General features: G+C 35.3%; 1 protein-coding gene across 11 annotated transcripts in view; it reads left to right on the top strand.

Annotated features, from left to right (window-relative positions):
• LOC120781698 (glucose-6-phosphate 1-epimerase) overlaps positions 1 to 13,374 on the top strand; it is a 223,682-nt gene extending 210,308 nt beyond the window's left edge. For 10 of the 11 annotated variants that reach the window (XM_040113919.1, XM_040113922.1, XM_040113921.1 and 7 more), the window contains 2 exons: positions 3,889 to 4,040; positions 10,140 to 13,374. In XM_040113919.1, the coding sequence (XP_039969853.1) occupies positions 3,889 to 4,040; positions 10,140 to 10,187 (200 nt within the window). In that variant the 3' untranslated portion in view covers positions 10,188 to 13,374. The remainder of the gene's footprint in view (positions 1 to 3,888; positions 4,041 to 10,139) is intronic. The other variant, XM_040113918.1, reaches the window with a different exon arrangement.
• The last annotated feature ends 6,127 nt before the right edge of the window (positions 13,375 to 19,501 follow it).

The following is a 19,501-nucleotide window of genomic DNA, read 5'->3' as shown; positions in this document are numbered from 1 at the left end:
TTTCTGAATTTTTCCCTTATTACATGGTTATTACTTGTTTAGGTTTGTTTACGTATATAGTATATCGTTTGCTTAAATACATTTGGTTTGTTTTAAGATAAGGTTGTTCAGGTATACAAACTCAAAGTTGTTTTGTTATTTGTTTGTTTAGGATTTGTTTGTAGTGCATTTCAATTGTTCCAACTCAAGGTTGTTTTGATGCATTCTGTTTACTGAAAAAAAAGTTGTTTTGATGTTTGTTACTATTATAAGGAATACGTTCCTTAACTCGCGCTGTTGTTAACTCGGCTATAATCGCGTAAGCGGTGTCTACGCCAGTAAAGAAGAAGATTTGGTCGCTGCAATTGCAGTAGAGATCTGTTAACTTAAGGTGCGAAACCTTTTTCCAATTCTTGCTATTTGTGTGATAGGAAGCATGTTTGTTAATTGCGGTAAGACAATAACTTCTGCTAGAATGCGCTTATCCGCTTGGGGAGAAATTGGCGGAGCAGATTTTATTGGAGTTTTGAACTACTCTTCCGCACATTCTCATATGAATCAAAGAAGCAGCCGACTGTAGCCCTGAGCAGTCTTGAATATATGGCACTTACATCTGCAGCAAAAGAAGCATTTTATGTGAAAGAGCTATTAACAGGAATGAAATTTCAGTGTCCAAAGGCGATAGTAGTGAATGCCGACTACTTGAGTGCGATGCATCTCGTAAAAGATTCCGTTTATCATTCGAAGAGTAAGCATTTTAATATAAAATATCACTGTATAAGAGATGTTAACCAAGAAGACATTATTGATTTAAAATAGTGTTGTATTCTAATATTACTGACATTCAACTAAAATTTAAACAAGAATAGTCATAACAAGTATTAGGTTTGAATTAAAGAAATTATTTAATTTTTTCACATGTAAGAATATGCTCGTTGAGGAGACGTGTTGAAATACATGCCTGTATACAACGCACATATTCATGCAACACTGTTTTTGTACTTCATACACGTTTTTCACTTCATTTGCTTTTTAATTGCTTTCTTGTACATACTTACATTATACTGAATTAAATATAATATAATTGTTTTACTCCCTTTAGATTGCAAAAGTAAGTCACTGGAAAATATAAGCTGTTTTCCAATGGTTGCAGCAAAAATTCTATATTTCGAAAGTTCGTTGTAACGGACCACCACCGTATGTACATACATATTGGACTTATTGCATTATAGCTTGGCTATAAAGACAACCTTTTACATAGCACTGCAATTTAAGCATCAATCAGTGCGTGCAGAAAACACATTTTTCGTTTCATTCGTTTAGTTTTTTCAACATAGTTTCTTTCAAGGTTGATAGACTGATTATAGCGCCACTCCAACTTTCGATACCATTTTTTTAAATTTAAAATACATTGTTGTAGTATGATTTTTCCATTGCTTCAAAATAGAGCTTAGTTTCGGCGATCATCCCTTCTTTCGGCGAAAATTTCTTCCCAACAAAGCATTTTTTTTGAGATCTGAGAACAGGAAATAGTCGCTGGGGGCTAAATCTGAAGAATACGGTGGATGTGAAAGCAATTCGAAGCCCAATTAATTGATTTTTGCCATTGTTTTCACAAAGTTGTAAACGATGCATTCTTTTTTTTCAAATGCATCCGTTTTTTAGTGATTTCGTTCTTCAAAATGTCCAATAACGCTATGTAATAGTCGCTGTTGTTTTTTGATGTTTTCGACGGTAACAACCTCTTTTGCATGTCCACTAGGTTCACCGTTTTCGATGCTCATTTCACCATGTCTAAATTTAGCATACCAATCTTTGATTTTCCCTGTGGCAGTATCCGCAAACTAGTCATAAAGGCAAGTTTTTGCTTCAACTGTTTTTTCGCTTTTTTTCACAATAAACAAAGTTGCTTCACTCAAAATGATATAATTCACAAACATATTATCCGACAGCTATAAAATGTATACACGCGCCTTTTGAAGGTTAAGGCTAATTAAAAATCATATTGGCCTTGTTTCACGTAACGAGTACAGTCGCGAGACAGTGACTCGGCCGAGTGCTCGTTTCGTTTAAACAGTAAGGCGAGTAATGAACCGAGTCAGTGGGCGAGTTTAGTGGCGAGAGAGTCACTAGAATCACATTTTGTTTACTAGGCCGAGTGCTTCTTTTTTCTTCACTCTTTTGCCCCTTCTGAGCTAATCACTGACTCGCTCGTTGCATGTGAACACGCGTTCGGTGTTCACTCGCCACTCGGTCGATTTTTATGTTGTTTATTTAGTTTCAATTGCATTTTGCGTTGTGAAAGAATTGAAAATCCCACAACTCTTTTATGAGATGCGGTAGAACTTCATTAAAAACTCTTTTAAAATGTCTTTTTCTACCAAACATTGCAAATAAAACTTAGAAAAACTTCACTGTCTAACTAGATGAACAAAATACGTGTAAACCTCTACTCGCCAACGCAACTCTCTCGACCGAGTATCATACTCGGCCAGAATACTGTCTCGCCACTGTACTCGGTACGTGTAACAAGGCCATATGGATTTAATTCTATGTATCAGGCCGGGGACATAGTGCAAATTGATTAATTCAAATTTCACACGATAAAAGCGTCATTGAGTTCAAGTTACTTTCCGATGCATTCATTAACATATACAATGTCTAAAAAAGACGGATTTGATATCTGTGATTTACAGGTATATTAATATGTATTTATACTCTCGCAACAATGTTGCTAAGGAGAGTATTATAGTTTTGTTCACATAACGGTTGTTTGTAAGTCCTAAAACTAAAAGAGTCAGATATACGGTTATATATACCAAAGTGATCAGGGTGACGAGTAGAGTCGAAATCCGGATGTCTGTCTGTCCGTCCGTCCGTGCAAGCTGTAACTTGAGTAAAAATTGAGATATCATGATGAAACTTGGTACACGTATTCCTTGGCTCCATAAGAAGGTTAAGTTCGAAGATGGGCAAAATCGGCCAACTGCCACGCCCACAAAATGGCGGAAACCGAAAACCTATAAAGTGTCATAACTAAGCCATAAATAAAGATATTAAAGTGAAATTTGGCACAAGGGATCGCATTCGGGAGGGGCATATTTGGACGTAATTTTTTTGGAAAAGTGGGCGTGGCCCCGCCCCCTACTAAGTTTTTTGTACGTATCTCGGAAACTACTATAGCTATGTCAACCAACAGAGTCGTTTTTTCAGGCATTTCCATATACAGTTCAAAAATGGAAGAAATCGGATAATAACCACGCCCACCTCCCATACAAAGGTTATGTTGAATATCACTAAAAGTGCGTTTACGGACTAACAAAAAACGTCAGAAACACTAAATTTCACGGAAGAAATTGCAGAAGGAAGCTGCACCCAGGCTTTTTTTAAAAATTGAAAATGGGCGTGGCCTCGCCCACTTATGGACCAAAAACCATATCTCAGGAACTACTAGACCGATTTCAATGAAATTCGGTATATAATATTTTCTTAACACCCTGATGACATGTACGAAATATAGGTGAAATCGGTTCACAACCACGCCTTCTTCCAATATAACGCTATTTTGAATTCCATCTGATGCCTTCTCTGTATAATATATACATAGTACATTAGGAACCAATGATGATAGCGGAATAAAACTTTACAAAAATACGGTATTTGAAAAATATGTAAATGACGTATAATGAAATCTCGATTATCACTTTATGATGCGAGAGTATAAAATGTTCGGTGACACCCGAATTTAGCCCTTCCTTACTTGTTTTTGTCTGTCGTAAAACATTAAGTAAACGTAATTAATTATTGTGATTCATATTGATAATTTGGCCTCAATGTGCAATTTAGCCTTAATATAAGGTTATTTAGTAACTAGTGTTAATATTTGTTATAATTTAAATTATTTTGCAGTTATTTGGAACCCATGGATAGATCAAGCAAGAGAAATGAGTGATTTTGGGGATGATGAATTTCCCAATATGCTGTGCGTGGAGTCGGGTCATGTATCATCTCCGATTATTTTACTACCAGGTACAGCATTTGAGGCCAGCCAAATACTACAGGTTTGTTTTGCATACGCATTTTTAAACATAAAGAGTAAAATGATGACATACTCATCTGTATACCAAGTTTACCTTACAGAATTTGTCCGGAAAGTAATAGGACTGAGTCGATTTAAAAAAAATGTATTGAACCAATCGTTACAATTCTTTAAAAACTTTCAAAATAGGCACCTTCTGCGTCGATGCAGCGCTGCCAACGCGATTTTCAAGCATTGAAGCTGAGGTGCAAGCTGCTTGGATCCCCTCTATGGTCTCAAAACGCTTGCCTTTCATCGGCCTTTTCTGGCAAGGAAACAAAAATGTATTCAAAAAATGGGGGTCACTTTCACACATGTTCAAATTTTCTTGGCACACTTCCACTCGCCGCAATTTCTGATTGTCAGTGAGCACTTTTGAGACCATCTTCGCGCACATCTTGCGCTCAGTCACAAAGTCATGAACCATAGATTTTCATAAATTTAACATCTGTGCAATTAAACGAATACTTAGTCGACGGTCTGAGTTGACAACTTTGCGCAAGAGTCACATGTCTTCCAGCACGGTCTTCATCAGCGACCTCTTCCCGGCCGTCCAAAAAGGCCTAGTGCCACCGAAACATACTGCTTGATCATATCAAACGTCCCTGTCGCAGATTTAGCTAGTTTCACATAGAATTTAATCACGTACCTCTGCTCTAACGAACTCTGCATTTTCGGCTTGCACCATTCACAGAAACACGTCGCGCGAAAATGTTTGTCGTAACTCTTCAGGTGATCGGAAATAACTGACCAGCCGCTCGTTCGTTAGCTAGGAACGCCCTTTACCGAATCCGGTCGGTACGCGCACTATCCGAAGTACAGTCGCGGCGGGAGAAAATCAGTCCTTTTACTTTCCAGGAACCCTGTATTCACTAAATGTATACACCTTATCAAAATAATAATTTTAAATACTGAATGTGTAAATGAGGTGGCTAGTTTTTTTAGCCACGGTTAACTATTCAAATAAAATTAAATTTTAGTAATAAATACCGCCGTAATCTATTTTATGATTGAAGTTATTTGTCGTTATTTAAAATTTTTATCAAAATTCCTAATTGAATAAGCTTTGATTTTTTATAAAAAGTCGAATACTATTATCTAAGCAGCTACTATTATCTCTTCTGCGTCATGGGTTATGTAAATGTTAGGGTTCTGTTAGGTAATGAATATTTTCCTCTTCCAGTTTTTATACTAGTTTAACATGTTGAAACATAGTTAAATAGCTTTGTTCACCTAACGATTGTATGTATTTTCTAAAACTAATCAAGATAGATATAGGGTTATATATCAGGATGACGAAACGGGTTGTAAACCGGATGACTGTATGTCCGTGAGTAATAATTGAGATATCTTAATGAAACTTGGAATCCGCATTCCTTGGTGAAAAAGTAAGGATGAGTTCGTAGATAGGCGTAATCGGATCACTGCCACGCCCACAAAACACCATTAACCGAAAACGTATAAAGTACCATACTGTAGGGAAGAATTTTTGTAAAAGTGGGCATGGCCCCGTCGTTTAATAAGTGTTAATGCACATATCTCCTAAACCACTAAAGCTACAACAATCAAACTCGCCTAGCGCAAATATTATCAGAACTCCTACCGAAATGTGAAAATGAAAGAAATTGCCTGATCCCCATATACGTACTGTTGTAAACTGCTAAAAGCGCGATAAATCAATAACTAAATACGGCAGACACATTAAATTTTGGTAACATATGTAACAGTGCAAAAATGGGCGTAATTGGGCATTCACGCCTATTTCCCATATAATACCATTTTAAATTCTATTGGAAACTTTCATGAAGAATTAATTAACATATCGACATAAAACTTTGCACGAATTTGCATTTGAGGTATGTCACCTTATGCCTAAAAATTGCGTAAATCGAACCAAAACTGTTTAACTAGGTACTGAATATGTGGACCCTATGTTTATATAAGGAGTCATGTGTAGAAGTTCACGAAAGTGAGGAAAGTTCTCTGATCGCCATTCACTTGGGAGTGGCCAGAAACGATTCTTTTATACATGGCTCAAGCAGCTCACGACTTCCGGTCTTTGACCAAGTATCCGCTGGGTAGCCTAAGAACATCCGTTCGAAGGCGAGCCAAAGTGAGAAGGCGAAACATCCCCTACATAGGGTTGTGGGCTGGGTTTGGGACCCGCCATGTAAAAAACACTACCAATGAAAAATTACCAAAAGCCTCGGAAGAGAAACTCCCATTTTGATGACGACCATGGCAAACGAAATAAGAACTACGATATTAGGGCATGCACCTGGAATGTCCGGTCCCTTAATTGGGAAGGTGCCGCTGCCCAGCTGGTTGATGTCCTCGCGAAAATAAAGGCTGACATCACCGTCATCCAAGAAATGCGACGGACGGTACAAGGACAGCGACGAGTAGGTCCTTGTGGTATTTACTACAGTGGCCATATAAAGGAGCGGAAGTTTGGCATGGGATTGGTGGTGGGAGAGAGACTCCGTCGCTGAGTACTATTATTCACTCCGGTGAATGAACATCTAGCCACAATCCGCATCAAAGCGAGGTTCTTCAACATATCGCTGATTTGCGCCCGACGGAAGAGAAGGACGATGTGACCAAAGATGCCTTCAATGAGCGCTTGGAGCACACCTATGAGCGCGATATCAAAATCGTGCTTGTCGACTTTAACGCCAGGGTGGGCAAAGAAGGCATCTTTGGCACTACGGTCGGTAAATTCAGCCTCTACGACGAAACATTCCCAAATGGGTTGAGGCTGATCGCCTTCGCCGGGGCTCGAAATATGGTTATCTGTAGTACTAGATTCCAGCATAAGATCAAACCATCTGGCTGTCCCCACATCGAAAAGGCCGAAATGCGTGAATACGAAGAGCTTGATAAGCTGGCCGACAGGGGAAATGCTCGAAAATTCTACGAAAAAATGCGGCGGCTTACAGTAGGTTTCAAGACCGGAGCATACTATTGTAGAACTCTCAAAGGTGATCTAGTGACTGATGATGGATGAAAACACTCCAGCTCTGAAAGTATTCGACGCCGTAACCGTCGGGGGAAGCAGAGGAAAAGGACCTGGCTACGTTTGGAATATCCAATTGGCGCCACGTAGCGAAAAGAAGAAACGACTGGCGCGCTGTTGTTAATTCGGCTATAATCGCGTAAGCGGTGTCTACGCCAATTAAGAAGAAGAAGAGCACGCCTTGTATATCTGACTGTGTGAAAAACATAGCATTTCCAAATTTATGCTACACACTATGCAACTATCCTTGTGTCCTGTTGATAATCTCAAATGCAATTTCTACTGGAAACGGAATACGTTTGAACTGAAATGGCAAATCGTTAGAACTCAAAGGAATTCGTAGAATCAAGCATTCTGCCACCTTTAATTCGATAGCTGCGTTGCAATCAGTCGGGTTCCATTACACAGTTTTGGCTCATGAAGATTTCGGAATATAATAACGACAGAACCAATTTGAGACGCAAACGGTGGCATACCAAGCCTCTCTAAAAAATTTTGAAATTCTACTGTATAATTCACGGCGTTGTCTTCATTGTCAAGACGATCGATCGATCGATATGTATGAGCGCAAGTCTCCCGGAATTTGACTTTGAATCTTCCAGTTTAAGTCAGCAACATCGGTATTTTTGGCAGCTAAAAGTGCACTCAAAGAATCGTAGTTACGATAATTTGGCCAATGTTCAGATAAACATTCGTCATGAGTTTATCTTTCGTTGAAGTTAACCGAAATTTGCCCATTTCCAATACTTAGCGAATACGATGTAAATTGTCTTCGGCAATGTCATTTTTGTTATCTCATAATTAAAGCGACTTTGAAGGCTGATTATCATGTTCCAGCAATTGTAATTGCTGGCATGCTTCTCAAAAAGCTTCACACATCGTACCATTCACAGTACACAATGACTCAAATGAAGTTGAACCGCGTACATTAATCAATAGCAACCGAAGGTAGAAGCAATCGTCGTTTTTCGGGTGTAATGTGTAAATTTGTCCTTATGCATTAGTTGAGAACACAGCTAGATGTCCATTTACTGGTTGGCCTTGCTTTCTGCGTAACCATTTCTTCGACGATGCATTCCATGTATAATATTGAATAGAGCAATGTTCTCATAAACGGATCACTGACGAAAGTTGAGAAAACTCGTCAATGTTAATTTTGTTGCTGGCGGTGTTTCCACTGGTTGTACTGTATTCGCTGGGTTAAAATATACTTTTTTTCTTATTCTCCAAATTAAATGCGAGACTGTTGTGCGTCTGCGTCGGAAAACGTTCATGAATTGCAAAAGTAAATATCCTACAAAGCGTTTTATTGCAGTTTACGTATCGATGTTTCGTTCAAGACCATGCTGCTTCTTTTGGTGACGTAGTTACAAACGTATTTTATCGATTTCACCAAACTGCAATATTCAACATTGATATGAGTTTTGAATTTGATTTAGACAATAGTGGTGAATATAGTACGATCCATGTGTTGTCAACTTCGATATTCATTCCTCTAAAATGAAAGCTGAATGTTCTGCCATTGTCGTCTGGTGAGCGTCGCCGATAGAGTGGATATCTATTAGTTTTCCAGTTTGTGCTTCCGAAAGAAAAGTACGTGGATAGCGTTTTGTGCATTTATTGTCAGACATACAAACCAAAGAATGTGTGCATGTGACAAATCTCTCTTTTGCCACTCAACAGAGTACATCTAGTATCTGACAACACCACATATACATACATACGTTGCTTCAAGATATAGTCCATCAAACATCGTAACTGTTGTTTGAAAAGTCGTGCTGTGACATCGTGACGATCGCTTGGTGATTGACCGCGATCCATAATTCCACACGTATGTCATCGCATCCTGGAAGTACTCGGTCATGTGCCCTTGGTTGCCAACGTATGTTGATGCCAAAAATACCGCCGACCGATATTAGCGCGACCTGATCACTTTGTGTGAAACACACAAAACAAAAAAAGTTTTTATGAAAAAAAGTTACTTTTTGGAATTGTCCAATTTTCCGACTTTTCCTCACGATGACGCTGGAGTGGATGGTCCATTGCCCGACCATGAAGAAGTTCGAATAGCAATTACCCGTCTAAAGAAGCGATATTCACAATGCGCCAAATCTTGGAAAATACCCGTGAAAAGAGAATCGACACACAGTTATTTGTACATATATATCACACTTTGACCCTCATTTTCGATCAAAAGTCAACTATAGGTACCGGGGACTAAATTTTCGGTACCTAGGGACTTGAACAGTTTTTATTGCACTTAAACAATTTTTGGTCATAAGGTGGCCCACACTAAAGACATTTTTCGTGCAAAGTTTTATCCTGTTATATTAATTGCTTCTTGATTTGTGCACTGGAAACTGAACGAATCAAGTGAAATTTTTAATTGTGCTATACGGGAAGTAGGCGTGGTTGCTGTCCGATTTCGTCCATTTTCACAGTGTGACATAGGAATTTAAAAAGAATGGCACGTACTAAATTTTGTCGAAATCTGTTGGTCGGGTCCAGAGATATGAGATTTCACCAAAAAGTGGGCGGTAGAGGTCCGATTACACCCATCTACGAATTGGAATTTTTTGTACTAAGGAACCTGCGTACCAAGTTTCATCAAAATATCTCAATTTTTACTCAAGTTAAAGATGGCACAGACGGACGGACAGGCAGACAGTCAGACGGATTTAAATTTTTATTTATATATGTATGTATAACCCTATATCTATCTCGCTTAGTTTTAGGTCATACGTACAACCGTTACGAGAACAAAACTATAATACTCTGTAGCAACTGTTTGCAAGAGTATAGAAATATGCGTTTCAATTAAGGCCATAAAGTAGGCATTGAGCGAAGAAAAAAGAAAAAATTGTATTTTTGGCAGGCAATGAAAATTTCTAGTTGTTTTTTTTTTTTTAATATTTGTAATTGAACAAAAAAATCCTTCTTTCAAGAAATCTTTTTTTTTTTAAGCCATTGAGTTTTGGAAATGCTCCGATTTACAAATCCAAACATAAAGATACGATTATAAAAATACTAGAACTTATAATATTTATTTGCACATTTTATTTCTAGATCATCATCGAGGGGAATGTCAATAGAAAAACAAAACGAAATCGCTAACGTTTAAAGAATCGGAACCCGCAGAGGTAAACCGATTCATAAAAGGCAATTTGCATAATAAAACACATACATAATTATTATACGTTTAGATGCAAAGAGCTGGAGAAGGAAAAAGAGACCGTCAATTTACTCAACAGCAAAATAAAGCATTCCACTAAATGAAAATAAATTCGGAAATTTTGTATATGCATGTATATAATGTAGACGTGATTTGAAATTACAAATATGAACTTAATCAAATTAAATTTTCCAATTTTGACTTGAGTATCTAAAATTTCTTTTACAAAAATATATATTGAGTTAATTTTTATTTGTGGACCACTACTTTGGTGTCATATTAAGAAATTTACACAAAGTTCTGCAGACATTGTTAGTTTAAATAAATGGTGCTAAGTCAGTGCGTTCAAGTTTTAAAGATATTTGCCTACTATATTAAAAATATAAATAAATAATATTTATAATATTAAATATATTGATAGAAATTAAATAATTAATTAATTCAACTCAACTATCCGGAAGATTCTAAAAAAATAATTACTGACCTCTGCTTTTAATCATTATGTTCAAATATGGTTATAATATTTACAAACCCAATAGAAATCAAGAGGAATTATTTGAAATTTTTTTAAATAAAGCAAAGTTTGTTAATGGCAATATTCCGAACGAGGTTTACTGTTAGCATTAAAGCTTTTAGTATTTCATGGTGTCTGCAAATATAAATTTTAATTAAATTTATTAATGAATCTTTAAATATTATTGACCATTTAAATAACTTACCTATAACATAAAAGCATTAACAATCTATTGTTAACATACAATGAAGGTTCTGTTATTTCAAGACATTTCAAATTAGGTATTTTAAATAATTAATTTTTATAAACTGTGTTTAAGAATATTATAGTATATATATTTATAATATTAATCTTACAGTTTTTCTTAACTAAAACTAAGATTTTGTAACCACAAAAGTTAAATAAGTGTTGACTTTAACAAAAATGGTGCTCAAATATATTTATGAATAAGTTTAACTTTATGCATTTTATATGTATTATTATGTAAACCCATATTTTGTATATGCTCAATTAAAACATTGGAAGCTATTCGTATGAAAGAGAGCATATGAATCATTGTGATAATGTAGTATATTACATAAAATTTTGATTTACAGAAATGTTTTGTACATAATAAAAATGCTACCCATGTTAAATAATCAACATTTAAAGAAACGAAGCAAAACCGTTTGGACGTTCGTCACTTTTGCATTTTAAATCTTACAAAATATTTTATAACTCAAATTTGATCAAAATTTCAGTGTACGTTTTTTTGTATTATGTAATAAACTAAAACAAACTCATTAAGTACAGTTTCTCTGGTAAAAAGTAGATGTCTTTAAACTAGATTATTTAATTTTTGATCTTTTGTGCTTACTTACATTTTATAGACATCTCGTCATAATTTCAATTTAATGCGCTAGTATTTACTTCGGTATGCTTCTCCATTCGTTGTATACTCTGCTTCATAGTCTGGCTCTTGTTCACAGTAGCCCACAAATCCTTAATCAGGTTAAGGGATTTTGTGCTGACCAGTGGATGTGTTGAAATTGATTAGAGCGAGTAACAATTTGGCAGTGTGCTTCATATGGTTACTCCCATAGAAAATTACCTCTTCCTATGGATAAGCACTTTCGTCCATAAATTCAATTAATTTTGACTGTAAATTATTCCAATAGTATCCTTTTTTCAGAATTCCTGAGGTTCTTCAAGTGAAGCATCCCCATAGAATGAGACCGTACCTATCATATTTTACATTCCGTCACTGTTTCCAGGACATTCGGGTCTAAGTAACCGGAACGAACCTGGTTTTCCAGCTAAGGACTGCCAACTCGACACCATTCCTCTAAATTACTTCGGGAATGTTTTCTGCCGCTATAACAACAACAACGACAGTCTGCCGCTCATAATGTCGTTGTAGATTTTCATGTGGATATTATTGTTTGCCTTCCGATTGGAAATGATTGATTTTCGTTACATCTGATGAGAAGTTGTTTTTCGAATCTTCCACAGAACAGTTTTTATGTTTATATTTTTAGTAGATATAGGCGTTAGGAAGCAACTACGTGTTTTTATGGCCACAACAGAGCTCATAGACAATTTTAACATACTAGCAATTTCACGGGTCGGAAGGCCACTTTTTGCCAAAGTATGTTTATGCAAACGAAAATCAATTAAAAATTCCAGCAAACCAAATCGACAAAATTTACTGTTAATTTACAGTTATGTTATACTTATATCAAATTGAATGCAACGAGCAAAATTGTACTGAATGAGGTTGTTTTTTTCTTTCATTTTTGTTATAGATTTTTTGCACATTTGGTATCGTTTGAGCTAATAGTTAGAAAAATACATATTAGAGATCTTACATATATACAAAAGAGGCGAGCATATAAATATATTAAATATAAATAAAACATTCCTATATTTGCATATGTATTCATAAGTCGATTTTTGTAACATAAATACTAAAATAAAATATCAATACAAGTATACGATTTTGTAACCAGCTATACCGAAAATCAAAAGTTTAATATTCATATAACATAGTACTATTACTATATATAACACTGTCGAATTCACAAAATAATTTGGATGATAAAATGTGTGAGAGTTGAGCAGTCATATATATACACTTGATCTCCTTTTTGCACGGACGCTCTTTTCACAGGACGCTCTGCAGGACTTCAGTGCCAATTAAATTATGCAGTAGAATGCTACTGTAAACTGTATAAAGAAGTAAAGTCAAGGAAAGCACAGCGATTAATGACGATTTTTTTAATCATAAACGTAACATTATATGAACTCTGAAATTTATTTTTGCTAATTTCTTTTTACGGTAATACATATACAATATAACACCATGGAAATCTACAGTGTTTTAATTGTGTAAATTCTCGCTGTACGAAAAGATAGATTTGCATATAAGTAAAATGAGATTTCTTTTATACGTTTTCCTTTTTTCACGAATTTTTTGGATTGGTTCTAATAGTGAGTTTTACATGAAAATCTGACTTTTTGAACTGGTAATTACTGCCCCAGTTAACCATACAAAAATGAGATCAAGTATATATGTACATACATATCTATATGAATAAAAAATAATAATTTACAATTACATAACGTAAAACAATTAAGCTATACCGTTTTTTATTATGCAACGTGTTATACAATTGAATAAATTAACACCTTAATATATGTATGTATTGTGTACGGCGTAGACTGGAGTAAAACGTACATAATTCTGAGCTTACATTTTCTACAAGTACTTCTTAAAATATTTAGCAGTATTGCTAATTAATAGACGAAGCTGGTGCAGGCAAAATAATGAAATTGAGTTTCATACCATAAAGTACTTAAAAAGTTTTTTTTAGATCAATTTGGTAATACAAAAGATGTTCAATGTGTTGTTTTGTGTTGGAATTTCAAAATTCTGCCTGATTATGAAATTTCAGTTTAAAAAAGACGACTGGTGAGTCAGTTGTCTTGATTGGTAGCTGATAGTTATGCATATGTTAATTTTGGTGTAGGCAAGTCAAGCGGTAGTAGCTTTACACAATACGACTAATTTGGTGATCTTCTCCCTTCTTCGTCCACCCTATGTACAATATTTATTTTTCTACCCTAGGTAGTTCCTTCTTTGATTGATTATAGAAAATCTTGGAGGAGATAAAATTATTACTCCCAAAGAAATCGGGCTATTCCATTTAAGATCGGTTTTGTTGAATGTCTTCTTATTTACTAGCGTAGAAACCGCTTACGCGGTTATAGGCGAATTAATAACAGCGCGCCAGTCGTTTCTTCTTTTTGCAAGGTGGCACCAATTGGTTATTCCAAGCGAAGGCAGATCCTTCTCCACGAAGTGAAGGTCTACCTCTTCCTCTGCTTCCCCAGCGGGTACTGCATCGAATACTTTCAGAGCTGGAGTGTTTTCGTCCATTCGGACAACATGACCTAGCCAGCGTAGCCGCTGTCTTTTACCTACACTAATGTCTTCGTACTACTGTGATCAAACTGAAAGGTGAATTTTGTCCATTTCATCTTCTTTAAAGTAATCCCCTCCCGTTACAATACACTTATGCTTACAGATTTTCCAGTCATCATAGCACTTGGAAAAGCCTCCGTCGTGATGGCCAACAGAGCCTCCTTCGATTCAACTTTTATGTCCTCAATTGAGTCAAAACGGTGTCCGAAGGAGCGGTCATGTGAATTTGCTGAATAGCCTGAAGTTACACGAACGTAAATTAGGCGAATGCCGTGGTTGCGGCACGATATTAGTTGAAAATGTGCGAAGTGATCACGAATAACAAATGCAGTATGAGATGGTGCATTATCGCAATTCTTTGTTCAATAAATTCAGACATGATAAAAATCGAAGAATTCACTTTTAGAGCCTCACAAAACGGCGCGCATCTCAAATACTAATGAATATTTTGACGTGAAGCATAGATGTCACTAACAGTACTACCAACTTACCGAAAAAACAAATGTCTCAATTCGAAAAACTCGCGAAGTATATGTAAATTAACCACCATTCAATTGATCACAGTAGTATATCTCATACAGCTCATCGTTCCATCGAATGCGATATTCGCCGTGGTCCACACGCAAAGGGCCATAAATCTTCCCCAGAACCCTTCTCTCGAAAACTCGTAACGTCGGCTCATCATGCTTCTGCATCGTATAGCAAGGTCAAAAGTAGCACCTGTTGGCAAAACTTATTCTGCGTTGAATTTCGAGGCTGACATTATTGTTTCTGTTAATGCTGGTTTCAAGATAGACAAAATTATCTACAACTTCAAAGTTATGAGTGTCAACAGTGACGTGAGAGCCTAGTCGCAAGTGCATCGACTGTTTGTTTGATGACAGGAGATATATCATCTTGCCCTCGTTCACTACCAAACTCATTTGTTTGCTTCCTTATCCAGTCTGAAGAAAGCAGAATAACGGCGTGGCCAATCAATATCAATATCACCAGCATATGCCAGCAGCTGTACACTCTTATAAAAGATTGTACCTTCTCGATTAAGTTCTGCAGCTCGAATTATTTTCTCCAGAAGCAGGTTGAAGAAGGTGCACGATAGGGAGTCGCCACTGTTACCTTAATGGCTGCAACCTCGGCTTGGAAACACTGCAATAGTCAGGAACAATGAAACTGGAGTTGATAGAGAGCTTCTGACAGTAAACTCCTTCATAAACCTTTCCCCCAAGCTTTGACCCATCCGTAAAGAAGCTCACTGCGCCACTCCTCCAACGGATTCTTTCTATTCACAAGCTGCCAGAATTCGGTTTGGCGACTTCAAAATCCAAGTGTTCCTGTATGAAGTCAAAGTGTGTGAGGATTTTTGAGTGTTCAGACATGTGCTCATTTAGCAATCCAGATTCTCTGAGTCTGATAACAACTTTCGCAGTCGCACACAAAATGGCGTTAAGTGACATAGTTGGAGTGAACCTCAGTGTAACCCACATGCTGATGTGTGTGATGAAGTGTGGTAATTATGAGAATAACGACTCCGTAGAACATAATGGGATTGGTGACACCTTTTTCCAACGGCTCCAGAAAAAGATAAGATAATTTCTTTAGAGTTCAAGACTTCATCGCTATATCATTTAAACAATTCATCAATATTTTATACTAATTATTTTGTCATCTTTTCGCAGGTGCATTCGTAGCCATGACGGCATTTTCAATATCTATTGTTCACTCAAGGAAGCATTAAGTCTAAACCAGAAACAGAACAAATGATTTTGAACAAGAATGAATTATAATTTATTTTCTTAATTTATTTTTGTAAATTGTTTTCTACAACTTTAGATTTTGTTCAAATTCTTCAATAAAATGTAAATACTATTAACATGGCTATAATTCGTAAATTGAAATCCCTTAATCTTCGATATATTTCCTGTGCATTTAGTGGTATTGCTTCTGCATTATTGATTGGTGGAAAGACACTGCCTATAAATCTGATGGAAAATATAGTACTGATTATATAAAAATAGTAGTGTTAATACCTCAATGAAGTTTTATTCAATACCTTACCACTGCATCAAGAGACAATTATTTCATTCTGATTTTCTTTTAATATTTTTAAGCCTTATATTCTATTTTGGAAATCTTACGTATCTAATTAAATATATGTATATTTTGGTATGTACTGCACACCACATGGGATCCCTGCCAGCGGTTAAAAAACTGGTGAAACAGTAGGTAGTAAATTTGTGAAAAAGATGTAAATTTTGATAGTGATCCTGAGGAATGGAGTTCAGTAAGGTCTCTTAATTTTTCTTCAATTTGCAGCGATAGCTATGTTAGTGTTTGGAATAATAGTGATAGCGAAATTTTAAAAGTGATACAAAATAATACATTTAGTTTAGAATTAAAAGCTTTAAGAAATAGGGTATTCCACAATCCAATAACCGATCTTCTGCAAACGTTGCGAAAAATAGGTTGTGCTGGTTTACCTCTAACGGCTAAAAGTCTCTTAGGTACCATCCGATAAAAGTAAATATTCAAACAATTCCAAGTGGATCTTTTTTATATAGAGGAATTCAAAATCATTTTGAGAAAAATTCATTTCCTCAACTTCAAAATAAAAACAATATTGTGTTTGATGTGGAAATAGATAGCCTCAAATTATTCAAGAATTCGAATAGAGTATTGTGGCCTATTCTAGCATCCATAGTTGATTTTCCAAACGAATTGTCGCTTATAATTGCATCAATGATTTTTTAAAAGAATTTTGTGAAGAAGTAAATTATTTAAAAAAAAAATTGGTTTTCAGGTTGGTATTTATCCTGTAAAGAAGAAACTTGACATTCTTTTGTTTTGCTGCGATGCTCCCGCTCGAGCTTTTGCTACAGATGTGCAGTCGCACACTGGAAAAAGTAGTTGTTCTAAATGTGAAAGGAGAGTTTGTTTTTCAAAACAAATAAAACGTTAAGAACTGACCAATCTTTTAAAAATAGAAGTAATAGATCACATCACATTAATCCTTTTAAATTTAGAGAAAGCATTTTAGAGTCAGGAAATTTCAAAATGATTTCCCAATTTCCTTTAGACCCAATGCACCTTGTAGATCTTGGTGTATGTAAAAAGTTGCATCTATTGTTGATTAAAATAGGCAACATAAACATAAGCAAAGTTAACGAAAAAATAACATTTCTCTCCAATTTATTTCCTTTAAAGTTCGGTCAAATAGGTAGAAGTTTAGAAAAAATCAGCAATTGGAAAGCGACAGAGTTTAGGCATTTCTTATTGTATATAGGTATATTTGTTATAAAGGATTGCATTGGTTATGACCATTACTACAATTTCCTCTTATTACAAAACGGAGACCATTTAGTTAGTTGCAATATACAGTACTTTTCGGATATAAGCCCCCCGGTTAAAAGATTTCCCCGCTTATAAGGAAATAAAATCAGGTCACAAAAAATTCCACATAAGCAATATACAGAACAATCCCCGGTTAATGTGTTCCCCTTTTAAAAGGTCTCCCCGCTTATAATATTGAAAATGTGTGAGCCATTTAAAGAAATCCATACGAAAATCTCCGGATATAAGAATGAAAAATCTGACAACACTTAACACCAAGACTTCGTTTTTTAAAAAAATGTAATTTTTTAAGACTTCGTTCTGTGCAAAATTTTTTCAAGCATGAGCGACAAAGATCTCATTTCTTCCTTACATTTTTATGTTTTGTTTTTTTATATGAAGTTTACTTTTGTTTTTTTCTGTTCACTATGTAGTGATGAATACATATACTTAAGTACTTTTAAAAAGTATCTAATAAATATTTACATACACGTAGCTTAAAAAAGTAGTTGTTTCATATGTGCACTTTTATATAAGGCTCAAAAGGTGCATAAAGCGGGATTTTCATATAAGCCCCAAAAGTGCTATTAACCGGGGTTTTCATATAAGACTTCCCCGGATAAAGTGTTCCAATTTTGAGCATTTCGCTCGGCTCTTATATCCGAAAAATACTGTACATGTTTTACTCCATTTAACTGACTGTACCAAGCAATATGGTCCTCTAGATAACTTTTCCGCTTACAAGTTTGAAAATCACATGCAGTATGTAAAAAAAACTTATAAATAAGCCTAATAAAATCCTGCAGCAATAACATTTTAGGCTTGAAGAAAGAAATATTGCAGATTTTACTTGCAATAAAATATCCAAAATTAAATCATTCAATTTAGATTTTAAAAAAGAAAAAGACTTTTTGTTTTAGTAAAAAATTAGGTCCCATAAAAGTAACATGCATGACAAAGGAATCTGGTATCGCTATTTTATCGGCACATTGTTTCTTGGGTGTTGAAAAGTACTTTCAAGAACCTTTGGAATCGTCTTTTGGTTTAGGTATTTTGGCAATAAAATTACATCCACATTTGTTTAAAATAGAAAAAGACGATACAGTTTATAACTATTTTTCTATTCCACATGAGAACAAGTTTCTTCTAATTCCCATTTTACATCATTTATTTCATTAATTGCAAATTACTATTTTTCACTGAAATTATTACATTTTCCCGACTGTATTTTAATATATTATGTTAAGTTATTTAAAATGAATTTTGATGCTGCCAAATTTTTATTACTCAATCAGATGGATTCACCAGCGCTATTCGATGAAATTTATTTGGAGGAATGCCCGAAAACGTCTTCGACTTCCGTAAAAGGTATATGTAAAATTGTAATTTTAGTTTTTAATTTATTTTTACGCCTTTGTTATTGTAAAACAATTGACATTAAAACGGAAGAAGTTCAATATTTCTGGTTACTACAACTCAGAGGCAAGCTTCTCAAAGCAACAAGTAAACAATTTACCTGTGGATGGAAACGGTAATCTACAATATTTTTAAAATGTATTTCTTAAAAATTTTTACTTTATTATGTTAACATCTGAAATGTTTTTAACATGTTAAAGACTATTTCCATCCAACAAGAAGATTTGACTTCAAGTGTTGGTAATATAGAAAAAAAGATGGACAGCTTTTCGAAAGAAAATGTAAGTTTTTGTCCATACAAGTTTTTATTCTCTAACTGCACTTGTTCTCTTTTCAGATAATTCATAAAGCGAGGAAATAGCCCAACAAAAGACCGTCCGTGAATGTTAGGTGCTAATTCGAATTTTTTTTCAATTTGCAGAAACAGTTTATTTTAAGGATGAAAGGCAGTTCAGACAGTGTATGTGATGTGCTGCGGCACCTATTCACTGACGAATTCCTTATTTTGTGTAACTCTACTGTCCAACATATTATAT

The sequence above is a fragment of the Bactrocera tryoni genome, unplaced genomic scaffold (assembly GCF_016617805.1).
Source record: "Bactrocera tryoni isolate S06 unplaced genomic scaffold, CSIRO_BtryS06_freeze2 scaffold_7, whole genome shotgun sequence".
NCBI classification, from domain to species: Eukaryota; Metazoa; Arthropoda; class Insecta; order Diptera; family Tephritidae; genus Bactrocera; species Bactrocera tryoni.
The sequence above is the reverse complement of the archived record's forward strand: the minus strand, read 5'-3'. Positions and strand labels throughout refer to the sequence as shown.